Genomic DNA, 23442 nt, shown 5'->3' on the forward strand with positions numbered 1-23442 from the left:
GGTTTTCCAATAACGCGTAATGTGGTTCACTGGAGTCACGAAGTCTTAGAAATGACTTCGTAACACTTTGATGTCAGCAACCTTCTCAGGTTTTTTTTTCCCTTGCACTAGTGGCCTTTTATTGGCAGCCGCCAGACAGGAAATGGGCAGAGAGAGGAGTTGGGAAGACATGAAGCAAAGGTCTGAATGTTGGGAATCGAACTCAGGACTATAACGTTTGTGACGCCTGTTCTACCACAACACCACGCACCATCCTTCTCTGATTTGTTCTCAATTTAAACCTGATGTGTTGGGGATTTTCTAGATTTTTTTTTATGGTGGCTGATTTTTAGACCTTTGCTGAGGTAGATAATATTGGCTTCACATGTGTCGGCCGATAAATGACCAAAAAAAAAGTTTCAAAAATAAAAAAAATATCAAGAAAACTGGTGGCAATAAGTTGTTTCATCCCTAGTTAGCATTTGTTTAATTATCCGACATATTAAATGTGGGAAACAAAGGTAATCTGTAAAGGTGCTAATACTTTTTCATACCACTGTATTGTCACTAAATGTATCTCAGGAAGGAAGCATTTATTTATAATAAAAAAACATTTCAAAAAAGTAAGGCTATGTAAAAGTTAAAAAGACAGTTATGCTGCTCTAACACTGAGATCTATGACAGAAAAATTAGCTCACAGGACTCTTAATCATTTTCAGGTTTTACTAAACAATTGTGCTTTATCAGCTGGATTCGCACCATGATCCAAACAGAGAGAGAGAGCGTTAGGTGAGGCTTCCTGTTTGGAGACATTTTAAGCTGCGTGCTCCTCTCCTTCTGCTAGTGCCTTCCATTAATGACTTTAATTCTCAGCTTTGCAACCATACTCCCCCTTGGAACCCAAAGACCAACCATCATAAAACCTCTTCCTGGCAGGGTGTTTACCACACCCTGCCAGGAAGAGTGTGGGAATAGCACGGCTACATCAGAAATTGCTATTAATTAAGATCAGAACTAAAATGGTTTTTGGCCATTTTCAATAAAAACTGTTTGTGTATAGTTAACGTTAGTGCCTTTAAGAATTAAATCTGTTTGTTTTATAACCAGCTTTTAACTGGTCGTGACCTTTCTTTTCCCCCCTTTTATTTAGTATCTTTTTTCAGATCTTGAACGTTGATGTTTTTAATAAAATAGTAAGAATGTAATTGGTTTATTTTTTTAAGACTTCTCTAGTCAGGAAAGGAAACAATCCGCTCTGGGACCATAACGTCCAGGGGTGGCAGTCAGGGTAGTAGAGGGGGGCACACTCCTCTAGGATTGGCTGGCTTAAAAATGCCAGCCAGGGCGTGCTGTAGTGGTGTAGGGGATAGCATGACCCAAGTTTGGAGGCCTTGAGTCTTCGACGCGGCTGTCGCAGGTTCGATTCCCGGACCCGGTGACATTTACCACATGTCTTCCCCCCTCTCCTTCCTCCTTTTCTGTCAGCCTACTTTCATGTGAGGGACACTAGAGCCCACAAAAAGACCCCTTGGAGGGGTAACAAAAAAAAAAAAAGCCAGCCAATCATCTATCAAGTAGAATTACACAAAGGTATTTCAGCTTCCCAAGCTGCATTTTCTTTCAGACATTTTAGATATGCTCTACAGAAAAAATAAATCAGCTAATTAGCTAAATTTTCCACAAATAATTTGGAGTTGAGCTCCAGGGAATCTGTGCGGGTCCTCCATGGTATGCCGTCATTAGCAGGTAAGAAAATAAGCAGAGAACAAAACAATGACGTCCAAAAAGTAAAAAACATAACAAGTCTGTTTCCAGGGAATAAAAACAGAGAAATAAAGAGGTTTCCACGGTAGCAGGAGGAGCTGTATCGGTTTTAAAGGAAGAGTGGAAGACCTTTCCTAATTTTATTTAGATATGGGCAGAAAGTCATAACAAATATAAAAAGGATGCATCAAGTTTAACTGGCAAAAATCATGAAAACTTTAATCTAAGTCGGTTCAAAACTTGGAAGAAAAAAAACACTGGGTTATATTTAGTCAGCTAAATAAAAAACAAAAAGTTTGAATATGAAAGTGAAAGCTTGAAGCAGTCTATTTTTTTTTTAATTAAGAAAATAATTTCTAAAGAACCATTCAGAAATATTTAACCACTATTCAAGTTGTTGATACAAGAACAAGAAAACTTAAACGAAAAGAGCTTTTCTTGTAGAACACGTTACATTTTTGTTATTTTATCCCACTGGCGGCTCGTCTCGCTCCATCTGTAGCTCATCTTCATGCTGCTCCTTTACAGAGCCAGAAACCGAAGCAGCCACTGAGCAAAAAGGAGAGCAGAAAGCAGAAAGGTCCTGGTCAGATCTCACCGGTCAGTGTGAACTCGTGATACGAGGAAAACATTTCTCTACTCACAGAGTTGATGCCTCTGTCTTTCACCTCTGGGCTCGTCTCGACCTCAAACAGAGCTGAGGACAAGGGAGGAACATATCACTGCTTGTTGCGTCTTCTCAGAAAGACGACACACACACACAAAAAGAAAATCATGCACATGCTAATTATCTCAAGAGCACAAATTAAATGTTCCAGGTAAAACACTAAACTGTAATTAACAGCTCAGAAAATAATTGACAGCGAGTGCTTAAGGAAAACAGAAATGATCTGAGGTATGTTCCAACTACAGGGATATTTTCCAGGTACTAACCCGATTCTCCGAGGCCCATTTCTTCCCTCCTCTGTTTTCAATTTTACTTTGTGTTTAAAAGGTTTAAATTAAGTTACCAGGGGAGAAATTTACCCAGGAAACAAACCCTGGTAGGTAGGATCTGCTAGGGTCTGTTTTACATTTGCAAGGATGTTTTGGGCAAAGTTGTGTCAAGGAAAAGTCTCCAACAAGACCAAGCGGCGCATTCCAGCCTTGAATAGTCAAAGAGCAGCATTTATTAGTTTGCGTGAGATCTATTCTACTTATTATTAACCAGGTGTGAGTTACCAAAGAGTTTGCGCAGCCTGGAGACACAGGAGACGAAGCCATGGAAGGACAGGTGAGGCTCTCCGCCCACAAAGCGCTCAGAAAGGAGCTGGACTACTTTGCCGTCACACGTCATTCCTGGCAAACAAAAAGGACAAGAAGAGGTGCAAAGGCAGCAGCAGTCTGCGTGTTGGGGTGCGTGTTGTTGTCGTTTGGCGTTCCCGTTCATACCGACGGCTTCTAGTGCCAAGCTGAGCTCGAAGGGGCTGATGCTTCCAGAAGAGTCCTCATCGAACTGAACAAAGACGGACTGAAGAGGAAAAGAAGCATTAGGGACAGAACCACCACCTTCTTTGTCCTGCTTAAGTAATGACCCTTCAGGTGTGAGCTTCACCTGCAGAGCGAGCAGGTCGGCCAGCACGGTCTCTGCTTGCTCACGGCTGAGAGTGGCGCGCCCCTCGGTCTGCCGACGGCGTTAAGACGACAGCAGGAGGTGAAGTTATGAGGACAGAGACAGTTTGTGCGGCTGAGTGAGCCATCAGTGGCACAGGAATACAAAAAGACAGGAAGAGTGAGTGGAGGACAAAAGGATACATCCTCTCCGAAGATGATCTGTCTGCACGTCTCCAGAGGCAGATGGCAACTTTTGTCAAACACTGTTTTTAGGACAGAAAGACGGGACAGTGGTGAAAGACGACAAGTGTCTATACTTCACATTCACAAACCAAGATAAGTTTATTTTTGCCTCACTATAGCAACAAGCCACCGTCTAGACGGATGACCTCTGATTCCACTCTTCATGTCATATTGCTGCTTTGGCGCCATCTAGTGGCTAAAAAGAACTACAGCAGCGTCCTTTGCCGACGATGAGAGCGTCGCATTAAATCACAGATCAAACCTGAGTTGATCAGTTCCATGATCTCTTGAGCGTTCAGTCTGTCATCCTGCAGAAGGAAAAACAAAAATCACAGTAAAATCCAAAATTTTTGTAATATATTGCTGAGGTCACGAAGGGGAGTAACCCTTACTGGGCCGGCCTTCTCATCAAAAGTCTTCTCAACTTTGGTTTGGTCCTCCGGGACGAGAGGAGCAGCCATAACCTGAGTGACAGGCACAGTTTAACCCAATCGGTCAGGAGGAATCTCTTGAAGCCGAGTGTGTGTAAACTCACTGGTAGGTAGTCAGAGGAGCAGGTGAAGTCCTGAACCCTGGACATGAAGGAAAACAGCAAATTTCCAGTGAATCTCTTTAAAGCCGTTCTTTATTTGAAGCCCACTTAACACTGCAAGATTTTGTGCAAGAGCCCGACAGGTTAATTTGGCTCTATCTTGTTCAATGAACCGTGTCGTCGCTGATGGTCCTCTGGCCGATCAGAGCTTCATGGCGTGTCCAAGTCGCTACTGTCCCAGCTGGGTTGTGTGACCAACTTTATGACATTGACGGAAACAAAGGTGGAAGAGTTCAAGTCGCTCAAGTAAAGTGTCAAATCGCTTTCGGGTCAAATTTTTACCTGCCAAGCACTTTGTGTAAACTAAAGTGCTTGTATTACACGTTTTCATAGGGGTTCGCCTATCCTTACATGATTTTCTAGAACAAGTTTTTCTTGAGAAGCTGGTGCTTCCCCTTGAGAAGCTGGTGCTTTCTCTGGGGAAAACTCTGTGCTTTCCCCAGAGTTTTGTCATAAAACAAAACTCTGGCTACAAGCTAGCTGCTCTGTCTTTTCTGCCAAATATCTTGCAGCTTCTTCATTCTCTGTTAATTCACAGCTGTTTTACTTAAACAGAAATGGCTGACAGTCAGTAAGGTGTTATAATTTAAGTCCTGAACACATGTTGTAGTTTAATGCACACTTCCGATAATAAATCCCATAATCTAAGGTGGTTTATAATAAAGGCACCGAGTCTAGAGTCGGCTGTGAAGTTGTTTTGAGTTACCAAGCCTTATGAGACATATAAAGCTCATTGAGAGCTTTAGCTTACAAGAGAATCTGTCCAAAGTAACCCTAGCAGAATATTTGCAAGGATTCTCCTATAACCAATAGGTACATCCTGGATAGATGTCCAGTTGTTTACAGGACAGCACAAAGGACAGACAAAAAAACCCAAAACAAAACAAAAAGATCCTTCAGCTCACCCAAGAGTGTTTCTTGTTTTGGAGAAAATGCGAATGAAGAACTCTCCCGGCTGGTTGGGCCGATAAGTGGATCCGACGATGACATAGTGACCCGGATCCAGACGCAGCTTCCTCCAGATGCCCCTGTGGAGGAAAGTTGGTTCCAGATCCAAAATCAAGAGGCATTTTATGAACAGTTCAGAGTATGGTGTAAAAATCTTAAGTCAGCCAGAATTAGTTTAAAGGAGCAGCAAATGTTTAGAGAAAGGTCATCAGAAAACTTTAAAAAGCTTCTAGCAGTGTCCAGTTTTTTTTTCTTGCTCATGCAAGCCAATGATCTCTACTTCAAACTTTTTAGATTACTTTTCTTTTGATTTAGACACATTTTCTAGGATGTAACAATCTTATATGAGATTGTTCTCAGACCCGGTGCAACTAATGAAACCCTTGATTGGCCTCCCCAGGTGTGTCCAGGGCCACACCTGGTTTCCAGTCGGGTGCTCTGATGAAGAAATGTGTTCAGGTACAAACGTGTTAAAACTGTGGTAGTCAACAAAAGATTTCTGTCAGATTACCTTAATTTAGTGTGTAGAGGTTGTGATATAGGAAAAGTCTTTTCTCCTTGCTTTTGTTCATTGAAGTTTCAATAAAGGTAAATCTGCTCCAGATTTTCAGACTAAAGGAAAACACTCTCACCTTTGGGCCTTGTATGTCCCAGAACGACCCACCGGACGGGTGTTCATGAAGAAGTTGCGATCCAGGCAGGCACCTTGCAGCTACGGAAAGAAACAGACAAGTACAATTAAAACTTTATGGAAATATGAAATGACCTGAATCTTACGTAAAGCAGATTGTTTATAACTTACCTCAGGAGGAACCTGAGAAAAAGAACGGTAACAGATGAGTTTACGGGACAACATGAGCTTGGATGTCCTGGATGTGACGCACTCGTTTAGTTCTGACCTTGTAGACGTGGAAAGCGATGTACAGGAAGTTGATCTTGTCGTTCTGCCGGCGGTTTCTCTGCAGCAGCTCCACCAGCACCGTGCAGTGCTTCTTCTTCTGCTTCTGCGTCTTGGCTTTGTTCTTCTCTTTCAGAACCTCCTCGCCCTTGTCGATCTCATCCTCCTCGCCGTCATTGTCGTCCTCCTCTTCCTCGTCCTCGTCTTCCTGGTCCTGCTCTCTGAGCACCAACTCGAACTGGGGGTTCTTCCAGAAGGACTCTGGTGCAAATTGAAAGAGAAAAGCAGCAGAGCTGCGGTGGGTGTGAACGGATGAAGGCCGAGACCAGACCAGACGTACTGTTGTATTTGCGGCTGCCGCCAGCAGAGCTTCCTGACACCCAGGAGCCTTTGTGTTCGCTGATGGTCCAGGTGGACTGGCCGGTGGATGTGTCTCCGTCCTCCAGAGACTCTGGACTCACACTGCAGAGCTCCACGACGTTAAACATTGCGCTGAAGTCACCGGCGCTGATCCTGAAACAGGAGTTACAACCGGGTCACCTGCCGCTCCCACGGGTTAGAGTTTAGTCTATCCTCCATACCAGAACTCCCCGTCTTCTTCCAGTTTGAGCTTGATCCGCTGCTTTTCCGACTGCTCCGTGTCCGCCCACTCCTTGCACCTGCAGTGATGAACGCATGCAGACGAGAAACTCGGGCTGTGCAAACATCCAGCAATCTGCTCCTCTCTGATTTGTCTCTTGCTCACTTGTCACTCCAGGAGCCGCAAAACTCAACAAAACCCCACGGGTTCCTCAGCTTCAGCAGCAGAACCTCCTCCGGTCCTTTTGCTACCTAAAACATTAACAGGACAAGGAGGAATAAATGAAATCTAAACGCTTCACTGCAAAAACACAAATTCTTACTTGATCTTTATGTCTAGTTTCTAGTTCAGATATCTCAGTACACTTGAAATAAGACGGAAAAGGTAACTTTTCAGTAACATATAGGAGCTTTAAGTAATTAATTCCTTAGTATTGATTTTAAAAAAAGTACTAGATCCAATGACATATTTGGAACTATGTCATTCACTTATAGGACATAGTTTCACTTAAAACAAGACATTTTCCCCTTTTAATAAAAGGAATCATCTACATGTGGAGCTATTACTTTTTCTTCAATGTTAAGGAATTATGTACTTAGAAAAAGCTCCTATATCTTGATAAAAAGTTACTTGTGAGTTAGTTCTAAGATATTTGCTCTAGAAACTAGAAAAAAAAGGTTTTGTATTTTTGCAATGTTTTGAGAAGTCACGTCAATGATGAAAAAATAAAAATAAAAATAAAATGAGCTTTGAGGGCGTGGGACAACCAGAATTCAGGTTAAGATGATTGCAATTGAATGACGGAAACAAATTTAAACTGAAGTTCCTGTTGAGCATCATCATATAAAGTGCAATTCACAGATAAATAGGAAAAGGTCATGTTCGCTCAGTGGTAAATGTGTCTTATAATCAGAATATCTAAAAACAGACTTTAATATAAGCAATTATTTATTTTATCGTTCCATGTTTTTGTCAGTTTTTTTTTACAAATGTGGAAAGATACTGTTGCCGTATTGAAACTCAAATTTTGCATTATTTCTTGTTTTATTGGTCCGATGTAAAATAAAATAAAATTAAAATTAAACTTCATGTATTCATTAGCTGAGTGAAAATAAATCTTTTTTAACAGAAATAAGAGCTTGGAAACATCAGTCTGTGTGTAATTAATGTCCATCATTCAGTCGAAGGATTTACTGAAATTAATTAACCTTCTTATAATATTATAATTTATCTGATATGACTGTATATTCTTTCATTTTGAAAATGTGTTAACATGTTAAAAGTTCTGTCGTTTTAGTTTCACAATTTAAACATTTCGGTTCAGAATGAATATTTCAATCAGTACAAAGTCAGACGATTGAAAGAGGACTTTTAGAAATGTGAAAACTGTGTAGAAGTAAACCCAGACGGCAGCCTGACTCCTTGGTTTTCCTGACCTTGTTTGTGTCCGTGATGGCGTAGGCGTGGCCCTTTACCAGCCCGTCCGCCGTCACCTTACCGACCTCGGCGTAGCTCGAGGCCTGTTAAGGGAGATAAAAGCTTCTCAGCGGGGAAACGTCTCGACTTCCAGCGGCGTGGCGTCAAACGCTCGGAGTACCTGGATGAAGCAGCTGAGCAGGCTGCCTCTGGACAGAGAGGCGGTCAGGATCCTCCAGAGGACCGGAGGGGTGCGGGACGCGACAGGAAGAGAGTACGCGATGCCTCCCGTGAAGTCCTCCATGCCCTCCGAGATGTTGCCACCCTTCAGGCTCCCGTAGGACCCCACCAACCTGCAACAGAAGGTGAGGCGTTCATCTGCACCGGCTGAGAGTTTGACCGATGAAGGGACACACACACATACACTGAGTGTGTGGGTGATCACAGTCATTACAGCACAGGAACATATGCTGCTAGTGGCAACTGACTTGGCATAGGCCTTCTCCACCAGGGCGCTCCAAAACTCGTTGCGGGTGCGAGAGTAGCTGAAGAGCAGACGGCCTTCGCGCACTGGCAGCCTGTCATCCACAACCACCTCCACCCACTCACCATACTGCCAGAACTGCACAGAGAGAGAGAGAGAGGAGAGGAGGGGAAGACTGGATGTGATGAGTCAGGAGGAATTACGCAGAGCGTGAACTTTGTGTTCAAAGCCCCAATTTGTACCGCAATATTTTTACACATTTAAAAAGTCCATTGGTTAGAAATCTGTCAGAGAAGGACACCTCTTCACTTCATGTTTTTTTTGTTTTCATTCAAATATCTGAGAGAAACAAAGTTGCTGAATCATACTGCTTGTAGAAAAGCTCTGACATTTACTCTGAATTTGCATTTTGCAAAGGCTAACCGACTTCTTTTTGGGTTAAAGTATGTCTGAAAAGAGTAAAACAGTTTTAAGGCAGTTTTCCCAGTCGCTCTGTATTTGTACAATACAGACCAAAAGTTTGGACACACCTTCTCATTGAATTCTATGAGAAAGTGTGTCCAAACTTTTGGTTTGTATTGAGTACAGACCAAACGTTTGGACACACAGTTGTGTCCAAACTTTTGGTCTGTACTGTACATCTTCCCATCTGGTCTGATCAGCTTCCCTGCCATTTCTAAAATATATATATAGATAAATAAAATCACCACAGCATTATGCTGTTACATTGCACTCATCAAAATGTAATGATTGTTACTGTGCAATGTTTTCTATGACTTTGTATTTTTGTATTTTTATGATGTCAAGCACTGTGGACTGCCTTGTTGCTGAAATGTTCTATATAAATAAACTTGACTGATTCATTGTGGTAATAATGGCAAATATAAGTATAATAAGCATACATGTTTATTATTTATTTGTTAAGAAAATAAAGGCTTCAGAGTAAAAACAAATTACATATCCAATAAAAATCAAAAACATTAAACTGCAAACAGATGGGTGCTTTACATATTAATGTTTTAGACAAGATCTGTGGATTGTGTTGTATGTTGAAAGAAGGATTAATAAAACTAATCAAATTAAATATAGCTAACTTAATGCCTAAATGATGTGAGATTTTTGATCAAGTGCAAAATTGAAAGTTTTGAACCTGAGGTTTGACCTGTGACCAGAAAGGAAAATGTTTGTGAGCTGGAGTCACGTCTAGAGTTCAGAGCAGGCGTTCAGTGACAGTTTTATGATGTCTTTTAACCTGACTCACTACGGACGGGCAGGAAGTGTTTCTGAAAAACCTCGGCAGCTGGGTTCCTTCATGATTTTACCTCCTGTCTTTGTGCCGCTTCTGTACAATATGAGTGGGCTGAGCACGCGGCCTTGTGGAGTACCTGGGCTCATGGTCCAGGTACAAGAGATGGGTTTTTTTTGTTTTCTGTTGTTTTTTTTTTTTACAAATGTTGGGGTCTAAATTGTTTTGTTTTTGCAGGTGCACCAGTGAGGCGTTCAGTGTCTGGGGAAAGTCATCCTGACTCAGTGGATTCAGTTGGTGGTTTTATTAGTGTCGTATTTTTTAATCTGGATCCAAATCAAAATTTACTACAAATGATAAATAAGACATTCTTGGCCTAAAGGTTCCTGGTCACCGGCTGGCGTCATTCTGACACCATTCTGCACATAAAAACAAAATACATCTTTTGGTAGAGCTTTCTGAAATTTTCCTGGCTGCATTGTTTGTGACATTTTGTGTGTCATGGTGCTAGCTGGGTTTCTGGGAGTAGCTCAGAGCAGGCCTGGACTGGTCTTCAGTGACTGCTGCTGTGTGTGGCCCTGCATGGTGTAACTCACACTGTTGGGACATAAACCTGTTTGGATGATAAAACTCTGAGGGCAACTCTGTTGGCAAGTCACTGTGTCTGAATAAAACAGCAGTAGCAGTGAGATTCGCATTAGAATACATTTCCGGGGACTTTCTGCAAGTCCTCTGGAGTAACAGACACACACCTGTAAAGTGCGTGTGTGTGAGTGGATTTGTCCCAGGAGGAGCCCCTCTGTGCACGTCCAGGCTGCTCTCTGCGGGTGAAACGAGCCCCTGCCCTGCTTGTTCAGTCACGCCACATTCTCCCCTCTGAAGGTCCAAAGCTCCGGGGCGAAATCATCGCCCGATCGTCTGCTTGTTGTTGTGAACGCGAGATGTCTGCCGAGATTAATCGTATTGATCTGAGCGGGTCGGAGCCTGAGAATGTTGATTTTAATCACAATGTCTAATGAGCTGATGGAGATATGGGTTTATGCTTTTCTCTGATGGAGCGATCGCTCCCAGATTAGCTGGTACCTGTTCAAAGCTGCTGTTTGGCTCGAAGTGTCAGCAGCCAAATGAGCAGACGTCGCATTACGCTTCTCTGAAGTTATGGAGCCAAATCTGATAAAAATGTTAATAAATTGAAAGAATCTGTTACCTGAAGCAAACAGCTGATTTATGTTGTTCATAAATCAACGGTAGTTGTTTATGAATAAACAGTGTGCTGATACCGTGTAAAAATATTAACTCATCTTTGATTGTTTATATTTTGTTTCCGTGGAGCTAAACTATCTCATATAGCTTAAACTATTGATCGATGCTGAACGTTATGGTTGCTTTTTACTCTTTTTCTGCCCAATCTAAGAAAATTCAAGAACTGGTGATGCAAATCACTTCAAAGGGAACAAAAACATTGGTTTACACACCAGTTTCATTGGGATGTCAGGTATTTCATGTTTTCATGTTCATACTCTGAATTACTTAAGTTGCATTAAGTTTCAGAAAGGTGATTTAAACTTCATAGGTCGTGAGAAATTCAGTTTCAGGTTTTTAAAGTATTCATTAGCATAAAAAAATTTCTAAATATTTTTACATATTTAGAAAAAAAATATGTACTTTTTTTTTTTACATATTTAAGAAACCATACATTAACTTTACTGCCAAGTAATTCAATCATTTGCCTTTACACAGGTCTGAACATGAGAAACATTTCCTTCTTAATCTGTAGGATTTCATACCAGACCTCACTTTTACAGCTTAAACTCGTCCTGGAATATTTTCCACAATCTTCAAGAGAAATGTTGACCATTCTTTCAGAGGAGTATCAGTGAGGTCAGACACTGATGTTGGACGAGAACGCCAACACTCTGGGTTGAGGTCAGAGGGCAGGTGAATGTGTTTTGACCATTTTTGTTGTTGTTTATTTAAGTTTTCTTGAGTTCTTTATTGTTTTAACAGTGATGTCATATAGTTTCATCTATTTGCATTTTGTTTCTAATTAATTGTTATGCTCTGTTCTTTGTGCATTTGACACGTTAACAAATATTTGTTGAAGCCGTCTGCAAGGTGCTGGATTTTATCCACCTGTGGTCGTGGGAGACATAGATTTTTTCCACCAGGGACAGTAAATGATATTTTGATTTTGATCTTCAAAGTAAAAAACGGCTCTTCAGATGTTATTTTTGAATTCCAGTTTAAATCTTATTTTTGATATCCGGTGACGCTGATAATTGTGGACGATGCTGTTTGAATGGGCTCAGGTAGGTATGTGCATTGTAGTTGTACAATTGTGCAAACTGATGATGATCAATAGTGAACTGTAATTAATTTGTCTCTTTTCATGGCTAAATGTGTTTCTAGTGTAACTCAAGGGTCTGACAGTAAAACCATCTAGAGAGATTCCTTTTCCACTAAATCAGTTAAACTTTTGAAAGTAAATCTAATTATTTCTTGACTTATGTTTTGTTTCTGTTCTTTATGCTGCCCCTAAATTCAGGATGATGTTTAATAAAACTGCTGTCATCAACTCTATGTGTTAGTGTTGTTGCCTTTAATTAAAAGTTAAACAATTTGCTGATCACTGCTTAAGAATTGTGATAATGTTGTAAGTTCATTATGTTTCATTAATGAACTTGAACTGAATGTGTTGCACATGCTCTAAAATTAAATTGCCATAGTGGTTTTATTATTATTATTATTATTTTTGTTATTATTATTATTATAGTAGTAGTAGTAGAAGTAGAAGTAGTGGTAGTAGAAGTTGCATTAGTAGTTATAGTTTAAGTAAATAGAAGTATAAGTTACCTTTGTAATAGAAGTAGTAGATATTAAAAGTAATCAAACATACATTGTTATTATTAATATGATTATTATTATGTTTAGTGTTTTTTTGTGCATGTCAATGATAATTATTATTATTATTGAGATGAATAACTAGACGGAGTAGTCATTTATATTTATTTATAAAGCTACTACTGCACTCTGAGTAGTAGTATAGTTTTGTAATAGTAATAAAATCTTTGGTGATTGATTTTATAATTTTCCTTCCGAGTGGTTCGGTTCATTTCTCTTAAATCTGACCTGTTTGTTACCGACGCTGGGTTTGAAGCTGAGGACGAGCAAAGCCAAAGCAGGAGGCGATTAAAGATGGAGGTCGGGGTGTGAGTCTTCACTCACCCTGAAATGGAAGATCCCTGCGTACGAATCCGACAGGCTCTGGTTGGGGGGAACCACCTTAGCAAAGAGCTTCGAATGGACGGTGAGCGAGGAGAGGGCAGCCAGCAGCCAGCAGTCACCTGGTGAATAAAACAAACGCACAGTCCGGTATGAAGCAATGACATCTTTGGACTTCTGGGATTAGTCTAAAGTGATTGCATGTTTTTATATTTTAGGTTTTGCATGCTGTATGTCCCACTGTCCTGCAACAAAAAGCCACATTCCTCCCTGAAAGCAAACATCTGCTCTGTTGCCAGAGGTGCTGCAGGAACCGTCTGCATCTGCGCGCCTCTCGGAAAACACATCCTGGTTTTGCAAGTTTTAAAGAAAACCACATGTTTGGAGAAGAGGCTGCAGGAGGTGATTGATCTGTCTTTATACATATTTACACATGTCTGGAGACCAAACTCGTCATTCCACAAATCCCATGAATGGAGACAATTTGATGTTGTGCAGAAAACACTTTTATTATTATTAATTGTTTATAGAAAACAGGCCTAGTAAAATCACAGAAAGGACTGGTCCAGTCCAATAAATACTTCTGCCTCCTTCTTTGCCAATACGAGCAAGCTGCATGTTCTCAAACTGTCTGACTGTTTGAAACACATAATTCACGGATTTAAATCCTCCGTGGAATTATGCAACGCTAGTTTATAAGAAATCCATTGTGATTGGTTCTCTTACCCAGTTGGCCCTGACAGATATCTGTCGTCCCAATGGTGTCCTCCACAAACAAGGCATCTGCACTGATTTCCTTAAGAAAAACAGCAACAGCAACTGAGAATGACTTAGTAAGAAGTCAAGACAGACTTTAAAAAATGCAAAAGTACAGATTCGGGGAGATAAGTAGAGATTTTGGAGAAAAATATTATACCAAATTTAGCTGACAAATTTGGGCAAGGTTTTTTAAATGTGAAAAGATCTTGGCAAAACATTAGAGATACACTCTCATTTGGGGTTCATTTGTTAAAAATAATTTGTTAATTTGTTAAAAATATAAGACAATTTATGACTGTCACACCTTGGGTCGCTTCCATTTGATCTCCTTCGCTGGATTTGGATCTTTGGGCATCCCGATGGACTTCTGCTCAGCAGGAAAAGTGGGATCTGCAAACAGCTTTTTATCCTTCAGACACTCCTGCAGCAGAGCGTCGAAGTCCTGGTTCTGGAACTTCGCCGGATTGTCGATGGAGCCGAGAGGGGCCGCAGCGCCGTCAGAAGCCATGTTGCCTGCAGGAGGAGGGAAACGCAACTGGTGATAGATGCAAACTGAGAGCAGCTGGCATTTAAAGAGAAGCACACACCCACCGGATCCAAGGAGCGCCTCCCCGGCTCGGTCCAGACCAGAAAGGAATGCAGAGGCCCCGGGGCCCCAGAGGAGCTGGAGTCCCAGTAATGACTCGGTGCCAACGAGGGCTTTGATCTTTCTAATTTGACATCCATCAGCACCTGAGCGGACAGGAAGAAGAGTGTAAAAACAGCGGTCCTACTGTTAAAAGGCACTTCTTCCAGCTTTCTCCTCAACTCAGCTTTTTTTTTTCTTCTTCTTGTTTCTGTGTATTATCATCTCCAGGTAGATCCAGCTCAGGGTGTTTCTGTGTGATAATCTACACCCAGATTCCCAGAAAATACAGATACCTGTTTTTTCATGTTTAAAATCTGATCCTTGCAGCTCGAACGCCACACCCACACATAGAAATAACAATAAAAAAAACTTTACTTGAGTATTCCCTGGACAGAGAAACAGCAAGCTACACATTAAATTTGCTGTTTTTATTTCATACTTCACTTTCTAGGGTAATTAGATGCGTGTTTGTGATCCATCGCTTCTCGTTTCCCCTGGGGCGAAATAAGAGGTGACATGTTCTCTTCAAAAGCGGAAAGATGAGAGGATGTGTCATGGAAAACTGGAGCAGAGCGTCATCTTGGGGTTCCAAAACAATCATTAGGTGACATCTACATACAAACCAGTTGTTTGGTTGTGATGCCAAAGGGAATAATTGTCTGCTCAGGATGTTAAGAGAGGTGAAGAAAAAAAAGTAATGCAGCCTCATGTCGGTAGAAAGTGGCATCATTCAGTGATGAATGTGAAAACCATATTGACCTTACACAACACAGGAGAGAATAGAACAGAAAAAAAAAGCAAAGAACAGGATTAAGAACAGTAATAATGGTATTGTGCACATTAAGGAGAATATGATGACATATTGTCCATTTCGGAACGACTTATCAGAAATGTCGTTCTCTCCTCCAAGGGATGTGCAACTGAGTAGAATAACTTTTTTTTTAATGTACATAATCTGAATTTGCATTTGTCCATTAAAAATCTGACAATTTACAATATATGAAAAATAACAACTGTACTGAAAATCAGAGGTGATCGAGACGAGTTGAAATGGTACTTGAAATGACTAAAACTTGAGCAAATAACAGTACAAATACCAGCATGGATTGTTTTCACTGAGAGCTGTGATGGTTAACCACTGCTGGGAGGAAGGATCTGCGATAACGCTCCTTTGTGCATTTAGGATGCAGCAGTCTGTCACTGACAGAGCTCTTTAGCAAGGATTATTTTACCTTCTGTATCCCACCAGCTGTTCTAAAAAAGATGACAAGGTTATGTCCACATTGTTTTAGCTAAAGCATCAAAGATTTCTGAGATTAAACCCGTTTGTACGGAAGGACGTAAATCAGCCTTTCACTCTGAGGAAACTCTCCAACTTTACTCACATTAATCTGCTTATTAAAATCACACCATGTTTGATTATTTCCCCCCAGGATGAAGTTTGATTTTATATTTAATTTCATTTGCATCTGGACTTCAGGTCATATGGATGTAAAATTTCAGCAGCTTTAAAAGATCTAAGGACATTTCTAGAGGTGAGTAGTAACTAATTAGATTTACTCATCTTATTATTTTCATTTTGGTCTATAAAATACCATGATTTGTACACAGCTTTGTATTTTTGTCTTTCTGATGACAATATTCCAAATATCAAATCAGATATCAGTACTTGAGTCTTCTTTTTACCAAATAGTTTTTGCTAACACTTGAGTAGTTTAGTTTCTTGGACGGCTACTTTTTACTTTTACTCCAGTAAAAGTATGTTGAAGTAGAGCTATTCTGATTCGAGTACACTTTTTTTTGTCCTCTTCTCTCCTCTGTAAGTTTCTCTATCGGAGACCAAATAAACAAAACATGTTGCAGTTCCATAAAACAATCAGCAGGGGGCGATCTTCTCCACCGGCAGGACCCGCACCATGTGGCAGCTAATGGTGACATGATTAGGTTTCTGTAAACCAGTGTAACGCGGTACTTTTACTGTCGCTGTTGAATTATTGAATATCTGATTTAAAAACAAAATTAAATACAAGACAAATATCATAAACAGATTCACCCCCTCCCCTATTTGCACTGCCGTCGAAAAGCTACACAGCACCAACTTTTCATCAAATGTTTTCTCTTGGTTGGAATATAAATGTGCCATTGTAGAAATGTGTGCCGTATGAATGTATTAAAGGATGAAATTGTAACACTATTATCCATTTTTTAGCTAAAACTGACCTACGTTTTCTTAACGCTAAGAGAAAATGTATCAGGCCTTTAAAAAACTATACAGAATATATAGCCTTTGTGCCAAAGCAAAGAAGCAAAAAAGAAGTGCACACCTACAGACGCACTGTACCCTACTGTAGTTCATCACTGTACTACACATTTTCAGCTAAATGTAATTTGGGAATCACTCTGCTGGTGCTGAAATATTGTTTTCTGTGAGTCAAACCCTGTTTTCTCTCCTATTTGTCTTCCATTCACAAAGTAAAGGAAACATATTGTGTCTTTGTTATGACATCCTGCAACATAAGGATCCACTCACAGTAAAGTATTATACACAATTCAGTTCTGTTTATTTACATCGAGTCAATTCACAAGGTCAAATCAATCCAATTGAATTACAGACGTGCCAATTGATCACCGTCAACCAATGCTGTCAAGTTCAAACTGGCTAAAATGTTTTCTAAGGAAACCCGGCAGAGTCAACTGATTTCCAGTGAGTTAAGCTGGTTTTTATGTTGAGTTCAGGAAACTCTCCTGCCTAAAAGGTTCATAGGTCACAGTTAAAAACAAGAATGAATATCTCAAATAGTCACATATGCTGGACTAATTAGAAAAAGCAACCAGAGTCTAAACAGGACAACTTCTGATCAAAACTCGCTTTAAAAGACTTTTAAAAATCAGACACCTTGGAAGCAAAGCAAAACAAAAGCAGAACTATGTGCTTAATAAAATACATAATTTGTTTCACAAATAATAACATTTGTGACCTTGCTTTTGATCCACTGCACCAACTCTGCTTCCTAATACACCACTTACAGCCAAGGTTCTCAAACTAGCTGTTTCTGTGGGTGACATTCTGCAAGGTAAACAAGAAAGAATCAAATTAGACATAAAGTTTATTAGAACCAGCAACCAAGAAGATGAGCAGTTGAGTCACATTTAACTTTGATTTATGATAAACTTCTCCAAAGAAAAGTACAGTGGAGACACTTCCTGCTTTTATCTGACAACAAAATCAAAACCAGCTGAATCACGTTCCAGTTCCACACTGCAGAACCAGTCGAATTTGAAAACGGACCAGGCTAACTACCTTACAACGCTTCAAACAATGTGAAAACATTTTCACTTTAGTTGTGAAAACACTCGATCGATTAAAAATTATCACAACTTTAGATAAGCTGCTCTTTTCTACGTTAGATTTTGAGATCAGAGTTGCCAACTTTCCTCCAACGTTCCCTCTACAGGGACTATTTCTTTGACTGAAATGTGGGTTAAAACTGCGACCTATCAATCAATTCTGCAATGCCACTAGGTAGGAATTTTACTTTGTTTCTTTTGTTTCGATGACATACCATGAATTGAGTCCAAATCCTGTTTTACCATTGCTTTAAAATGTCCCTTTATCTAGGTGTACTCAGAAAACTACAGTATTTACTGAGATGTACCTGTCGTTAAAAAACGGAGCGACTAATTTACCTGACAGTTTACACAAAGAGAGCAAGAAAGCAATATTCACACATGGATAGGTCAGACATTTGCAGAATATCATCTTCTAATGTATACGCAGCAGTTTTTAAATACTCATAACTGTTTATAACTAATTTCAACAAATGAAAAGACAGTAATCAAGTGTTTTGGACAAACCAGCCCATTGTCAGAGTACTCATCAGTCCTTTTGCTCTGTAAATAGTCACAGGAAGTCGGGGTCAGGACATCTTATGAGCTGGAGGCTGGACTAAAACGATCCAAAGTGCAGCTTCAGCGGTACTCGATATGATCAGCACGGCTTTCTACCCAGGGCAGCACAGACTGTGGGGCACCACAAAATGAAAGACATCAAAAAGCAGGTAACGAAATTTGGCATGACTTAGTACTAAATTGAGGAGTTATTTTTTTAATACGGCTGGATTACTCTGCAAGGAGCGGATAATATTTAAACTCCAGTTTGAGATCTATGAAATCGTTATTTGAGTAAGAAGAGACAAGAAATGTGTGATTGCACAACCTTTAGATTGAAAGTGAAAGTAAAATGTCAAAATCAGTTCATGTGATATGATTGTTGTTTTGCAGGATTAACTTTTCTGGGGAAGGGAGTGAATGTCTGTCAGCGTTTGGGACAGCAGAAGGGAGGCGCCATTTGGCAATGACCGTCGTATTTATCCCTCTGTAAGCCGGGATGGCTGGTCAGCTCCAGTACAAACCAGTGTCCTCTCCAGACCCCTTCATCATGCGCTCGATTTCACCAAAGCGGTATGTCTGACCTGGACTAAACAAACTGGAAGAATAGCGACACAGATCCGCCTAATGGTCGCCGTTTAACTCCATTCATCTGCTGTCCATTATGCCCGTTCCCTCTTTGAGGACAGGATTATAGACGGCCTCAGTCACAAAGGTCAGAGGGCCGAGCAGACACTCCCACACCTCCGTGACCCGCTCTGATCCCACGACCTCGGCACCAGCGGGCCCCCGCTCCCGGACCCGGCTCTCCCTCCCCGCCAGTTGACCGGCTTTGTCCTGTTTGTCCCGACCCGTTTTCTGCCGTATCACTCACACACATCAGCAGCAAGCTGAACAATCAGAGGATGGAAACCTGATTACTGAGCAGCAACACCGCAATCCACACCACACGCAAATAACAGCAAGGAAAAAATTAACTTTTAATACGAATGTTCTGTTTTATGATCTTTTACTCCATTTCATTGGACTTGAATTCGATCATTTCCCATTTCTTGAGCATTTCTTATATTGCTTCTTTTTTGTGTTGGATCGTGAAAACTCTTATACTTCTGTCTCAGTATATGAATTAAACATTTATTCACTCATTTAGCAAACAAAGTAGTCAAGTTTTTTAATTTGGTAGACTGGAAAATTCTCTCCAATACATAAAGGAACAATAGTAACCATTTCGTATACATTTTCATAATATTCCTGTTGAGCTCTGAGTTTACAGAAAATACTCATTAAAGTGGAAACCTTCTGTAGCAAATAATAAAGTTCTTCATTAAGTCCTTTGGGGCCTCAAATGGCACTGTCAGCAGTTTCTGCAAACATCTAAATGAACAAATAAACAAAAAATACCAAAATACATACAGATGCACTAATGAAAGAGCTGAGTATTTTTACCCAGTGAGTAAAAATAACCCATTGTGGTTTCCTATCAGACATGCGCTCACGCTGTTGGAGGGATTCCTGGAGAGCAACAAGCGTCTCAGCTGCATGTAACATATATTTGTGTATATATTTTGATCTACGTTTTCATTTTCCATTTTTGCTTCCTGAAAGGTCAATAAAGACCAGGCCAAAATTCAACTGAGACTTGATTTTCACACAGTCTTCATCCAACGTGACCGAGTGAGCGTATACGCGGGGTAACTTTTATTTTAAAAATGTGGGGTTTTTTTTGCATATCTGTTAAAATTATCACCATGTTATGATGGTTTAACATGAGACAGATAATCTATGAGAAAAATTAAGCTCCTCCCTGAGCTACTAAATGTGCTAAAGGCGGAGAAACAACTTACCGTTACAGGAACTGTTTACCCGCCGTGGCCATGCTAACTAGCCTTAGCCTTTGTGGCAAGGCTAAGTTGTGGTGAACCAGCTGTAGAGAAGCAAAGAGCAAGAGGAGGGGTGAGAGAAGTGTGTACACAAGGACGATTGACAGCGCTAAGACACCTCCTCCTGGCTCTGATTGGTTGTTTTCTGACCTGTTAGATGAGCTCAATTTTTTCACAAATTATCTGTCACATATTATCACGTGTCTCACAACATAGTGACAGTTTTAACAATTAGGTAAAGAGCATAGATTCTTAGAAAAGTTACATACCGCAGCTTCAATTGTGCAAAACTGTTAAGAGATGATTTGCAGGTATAACTGCAGTGAGCCTCGTTTATGGTTGACATGTGGGAGTCCTGGTGGTTTTCGAAACATTCGGTGGTTATTGCTTTAAGAAACTGACATATTTTATCAATGTAAGGTTTAAGCTAGCTAAAGAAAAAGGAACTACCTGATTTCTAACCGGAAGTACGGCTTCATACTTGTATCGTGTTGGTTGTTGTTATCTATGGCCTACATGCGTAACAAATCACTATTTGTTCAGCAAGAAAGTTCTTCTCTAAGAGGCTGCTTTACTAATTTTGATTGCAGCACAATCGTTCAACCAAGACAAGGTAACTAATAAATGTTCAGTTTCAGTGGTGAAATGCAGCATTGAAATGAAGCACCATGAAGAGTAAGACAGAAGTTTTGGAGTTGTGACGCTTTGAGGATGCATGTGGAGGATGTTGGTTAGTCGGGCAGGTGATGGAGTTCACCTGCCCCCGGGCCTTTCACCTGTCACAGGACTGAACTCTGCATCCCAAACTTACTATGCTCACCGTCAAGAATGCACCTCTGACCCCAGCACTCTGAGTGGGTGTGTGTGTGTGGGTGGGTGTGTGGAGCGAAAGGGGAGGGCAGCAACGTGTTGTACGGTCAGGATCCAGTTTTCCAACATTTACAGACCAGCCCCCCCGTCGGCCGGCTGAGGAAGACAACTGACTGACCCAAGAGAGTTTTTGTTTGGATTTCTGTTGCTCTGTGTGTGTGTGGGGGGGTGTGTAAGAGAGAGATAACCTGGGAAAGTCTTTGTGTCATGTTCGCAAGGAAGGTCATGGAGTTTAAGATCAGAGCAATTTGCATCCATGAATGAAAGTTCATGATGGAAAACCAGCAACACGCTTCTGACAGGTGGTGTTCTTTTAACGTTTTATTTTTTGTTTGTAATTTATTTACACTTAATAACCTGTTAAACGAGCATAAATGTGTTTTTTTAAATTCAAGTAATTTAAACAATTACGTTAAATCACTTCATAATGATTTAAGTAGAATGAGTATCAAAATATGAAAGTTATACAAGTTATAAAATTCAAAAATGTTTAATAATGTAAAACTGTATGACATAATTTTTATTTGAACATGTAAAATTTCATTAAGCATCATAGAATTGCATCATGATGTGTTTGTGAAGCAAATCCTGGAGCATTAGCATTTTTAATCACACGACAACAGAAACAAACAAATATAAATAAAGGAATAAACAAAAAAGTAAGCAACAATCAAAATAGTCAAACAACAAAATAAGTCATGTCAACGTGTCTGAAAGGGAGTAGGAAGAAGCATCTTCTTACTGAACCTCCTTAGATGAATCCACTGAAGGAGCTGCTGCTACCTCTGGACTCTGGTAAGCATAAAAACACCTTCACATCAGAACCCAAACCAGGTTCTGCTGGAGGTGTAGTCCTGTTATAGGGGAGTTTTCCTCTCCACTGTCGCTACATGTATGCTTGGTACCAAAATCAATAACACAATTCAATCAACTGTCCATTCAGGAACCACTGCTGCAAGTCAATGATTTTATGAAATCTGCAGGAATTTCTGAGACTTTCTAACCCCAGAAAAAGGTCACCCAAAAAAACAAGTGCACACCACACATATCAGTCTGGTGTGCAAACATATCAGAGGTAGACTTTGAATCTGCCTCTATAATGGATTGAGTCGCTTTTTTTGTGACGATATCTGATGGTACATGGCGATGTAAATGTACACTGAGCAGAGCTGAATTGCAGCAGTTATTGTATGTGTTGATACAGTTTGCAGTTGTATTTGATAATGAAGCTTCAGTTCAATCAAAAAGCCAAACTCTAAACAGCTGGGTTTTTAGCCTTGATTTAAAGGAACTCTGTGTTTCTGCGTCTTTGCAAGTTTTCTGTAAGTTCCACATTTTGGAGAACAGAAGCTGAACGCTGCGTCTCCATGCTTGGTTAATGGATGTTTACACAACACCAACAGATCGCTAATGTATTTCATTGATAAGCCATTCAGTGATTTATAAACTAACGATGGTATTTTAAAGTCTATTCTGGTGCGCTGTGCTCTACCTTCCTGGTTTTAGTGACCCCGTGGCGTGAGCAGCTCTTACCGCTGAACAAACTGCGGTGACCTCAGAGCTCGTCCTTGTCTCCCACTACTAAGTATTCCTGCCCGGACTCCCTCCCCATCGGCGGTGAGGCTGAGGTTCTGCGGATGAAGCCGAGACAAAGCGAGCTTAATTCCTCGGTTCAGGTTTCACACTGCGGTCACCGTGGGAGGAGGAACGGCTGGGAGAAAGTGGGAATTGCGGGGAAATGTGTGAGGATAAAGAGCCGAGTCCTGCAGTTTGTCTGACCGCAACACAAGTGCATCTTTCCCCCCCTTGTTTTTCGCCCTCCTTTAATCCCAGGCCTCTTCCTCCTCCTCGCCTATTCCGAAGAGGAGGAAGAAGGAGGAGGAAGAAGACGACAACAGGGCAAGGTCTGCAGAGACGACTGGAAGCTTCACACAGCATACCATGAGAAATGTAATTAAAAACTCACAGTTAATTGGCTTTTTACATGATAAAGCACCATCGCCTCATACACAAGTGAGAGCCTCTCATTGCCACAGGCCTGGCCCATAGCAGAGCAAACACACAGCTCATGCAGGCCCTTTGTTGTTGAATTTTCAGAGCTAATCATCTTATACTTAATCTGAATTTCTGGTTGGGTCTTAGAAGAGCTTTCAGTTCCTCATAACTATTCATATAGAAGCAGAAGAAGATGGCTCAGGGAACAATCAGTTTTAAGTCGGAACTTGATGTGGGTGCTCCGTGTTTCTAATGCTGATTTTATTGGAGGTTTTTCCTTTGTGGAAAAGGAAGATTGCAACTGCTGAGGATTTTGCTAGTGAACGTGCTTTGTATTTTCTGAGCAACTCACTTGCTCATATTGCATGTTTAGCGGCAGCCTTTCTGCAGAAGAAAATCAACCTTTCGCAAATCCATAACCTGCCAGAATTAGCCTTGCCATTGCCTTCCTACGCGA

General features: G+C 40.7%; 1 protein-coding gene and 2 long non-coding RNA genes across 6 annotated transcripts; 1 reads left to right on the plus strand and 2 right to left on the minus strand.

The window, feature by feature from the left end:
- Positions 1–1846: 1846 nt before the first annotated feature.
- Positions 1847–14551, minus strand: capn12 (calpain 12). 4 transcript variants are annotated; one of them, XM_028045848.1, is made up of 23 exons: positions 14312–14542; positions 14029–14237; positions 13692–13761; positions 12969–13087; positions 8502–8635; positions 8195–8366; positions 8034–8117; positions 6763–6848; positions 6599–6676; positions 6358–6530; positions 6019–6278; positions 5922–5933; positions 5752–5831; positions 5077–5199; positions 4115–4151; positions 3972–4043; positions 3842–3887; positions 3538–3599; positions 3338–3406; positions 3175–3253; positions 2965–3081; positions 2388–2440; positions 1847–2292 (listed from the first exon to the last, which is right to left on the minus strand). In XM_028045848.1, the coding sequence occupies exons 1-23, from the start codon at positions 14448–14450 to the stop codon at positions 2266–2268; spliced, it is 2301 nt and encodes a 766-aa protein (XP_027901649.1). In that variant the 5' UTR covers positions 14451–14542; the 3' UTR covers positions 1847–2265. The 4 variants fall into 4 exon arrangements, 3 of the variants coding, with proteins under 3 accessions (XP_027901649.1, XP_027901651.1, XP_027901650.1); XM_028045850.1 differs by having other exon boundaries at positions 14316–14422; XM_028045849.1 differs by lacking the exon at positions 2965–3081 and having other exon boundaries at positions 14312–14550.
- LOC114162079 (uncharacterized) lies at positions 9935–12961 on the minus strand. Its single transcript, XR_003599131.1, has 2 exons — positions 10496–12961; positions 9935–10407 (listed from the first exon to the last, which is right to left on the minus strand). It is a non-coding gene; the product is annotated as an uncharacterized LOC114162079 (long non-coding RNA).
- A 930-nt stretch (positions 14552–15481) lies between the features above and the next one.
- On the plus strand, positions 15482–19344 carry LOC114162081 (uncharacterized). Its single transcript, XR_003599133.1, has 3 exons — positions 15482–16283; positions 18254–18410; positions 18634–19344. It is a non-coding gene; the product is annotated as an uncharacterized LOC114162081 (long non-coding RNA).
- Positions 19345–23442: the final 4098 nt, after the last annotated feature.

The sequence above is a fragment of the Xiphophorus couchianus genome, chromosome 18 (genome assembly GCF_001444195.1).
Source record: "Xiphophorus couchianus chromosome 18, X_couchianus-1.0, whole genome shotgun sequence".
Lineage (NCBI taxonomy): Eukaryota > Metazoa > Chordata > Actinopteri > Cyprinodontiformes > Poeciliidae > Xiphophorus > Xiphophorus couchianus.

Excerpts from the sequence above, each read along its gene's own strand:
- capn12 (XM_028045848.1), bottom strand. The coding sequence starts at position 14,450 with ATGGATGTCAAATTAGAAAGATCAAAGCCCTCGTTGGCACCGAGTCAT. Across the intron at positions 8,118-8,194 it reads TGCTCAGCTGCTTCATCCAG|GCCTCGAGCTACGCCGAGGT; the intron begins GTACTCCGAGCG and ends CTCCCTTAACAG. Across the intron at positions 3,888-3,971 it reads TTGATGAGAAGGCCGGCCCA|GATGACAGACTGAACGCTCA; the intron begins GTAAGGGTTACT and ends TTCCTTCTGCAG.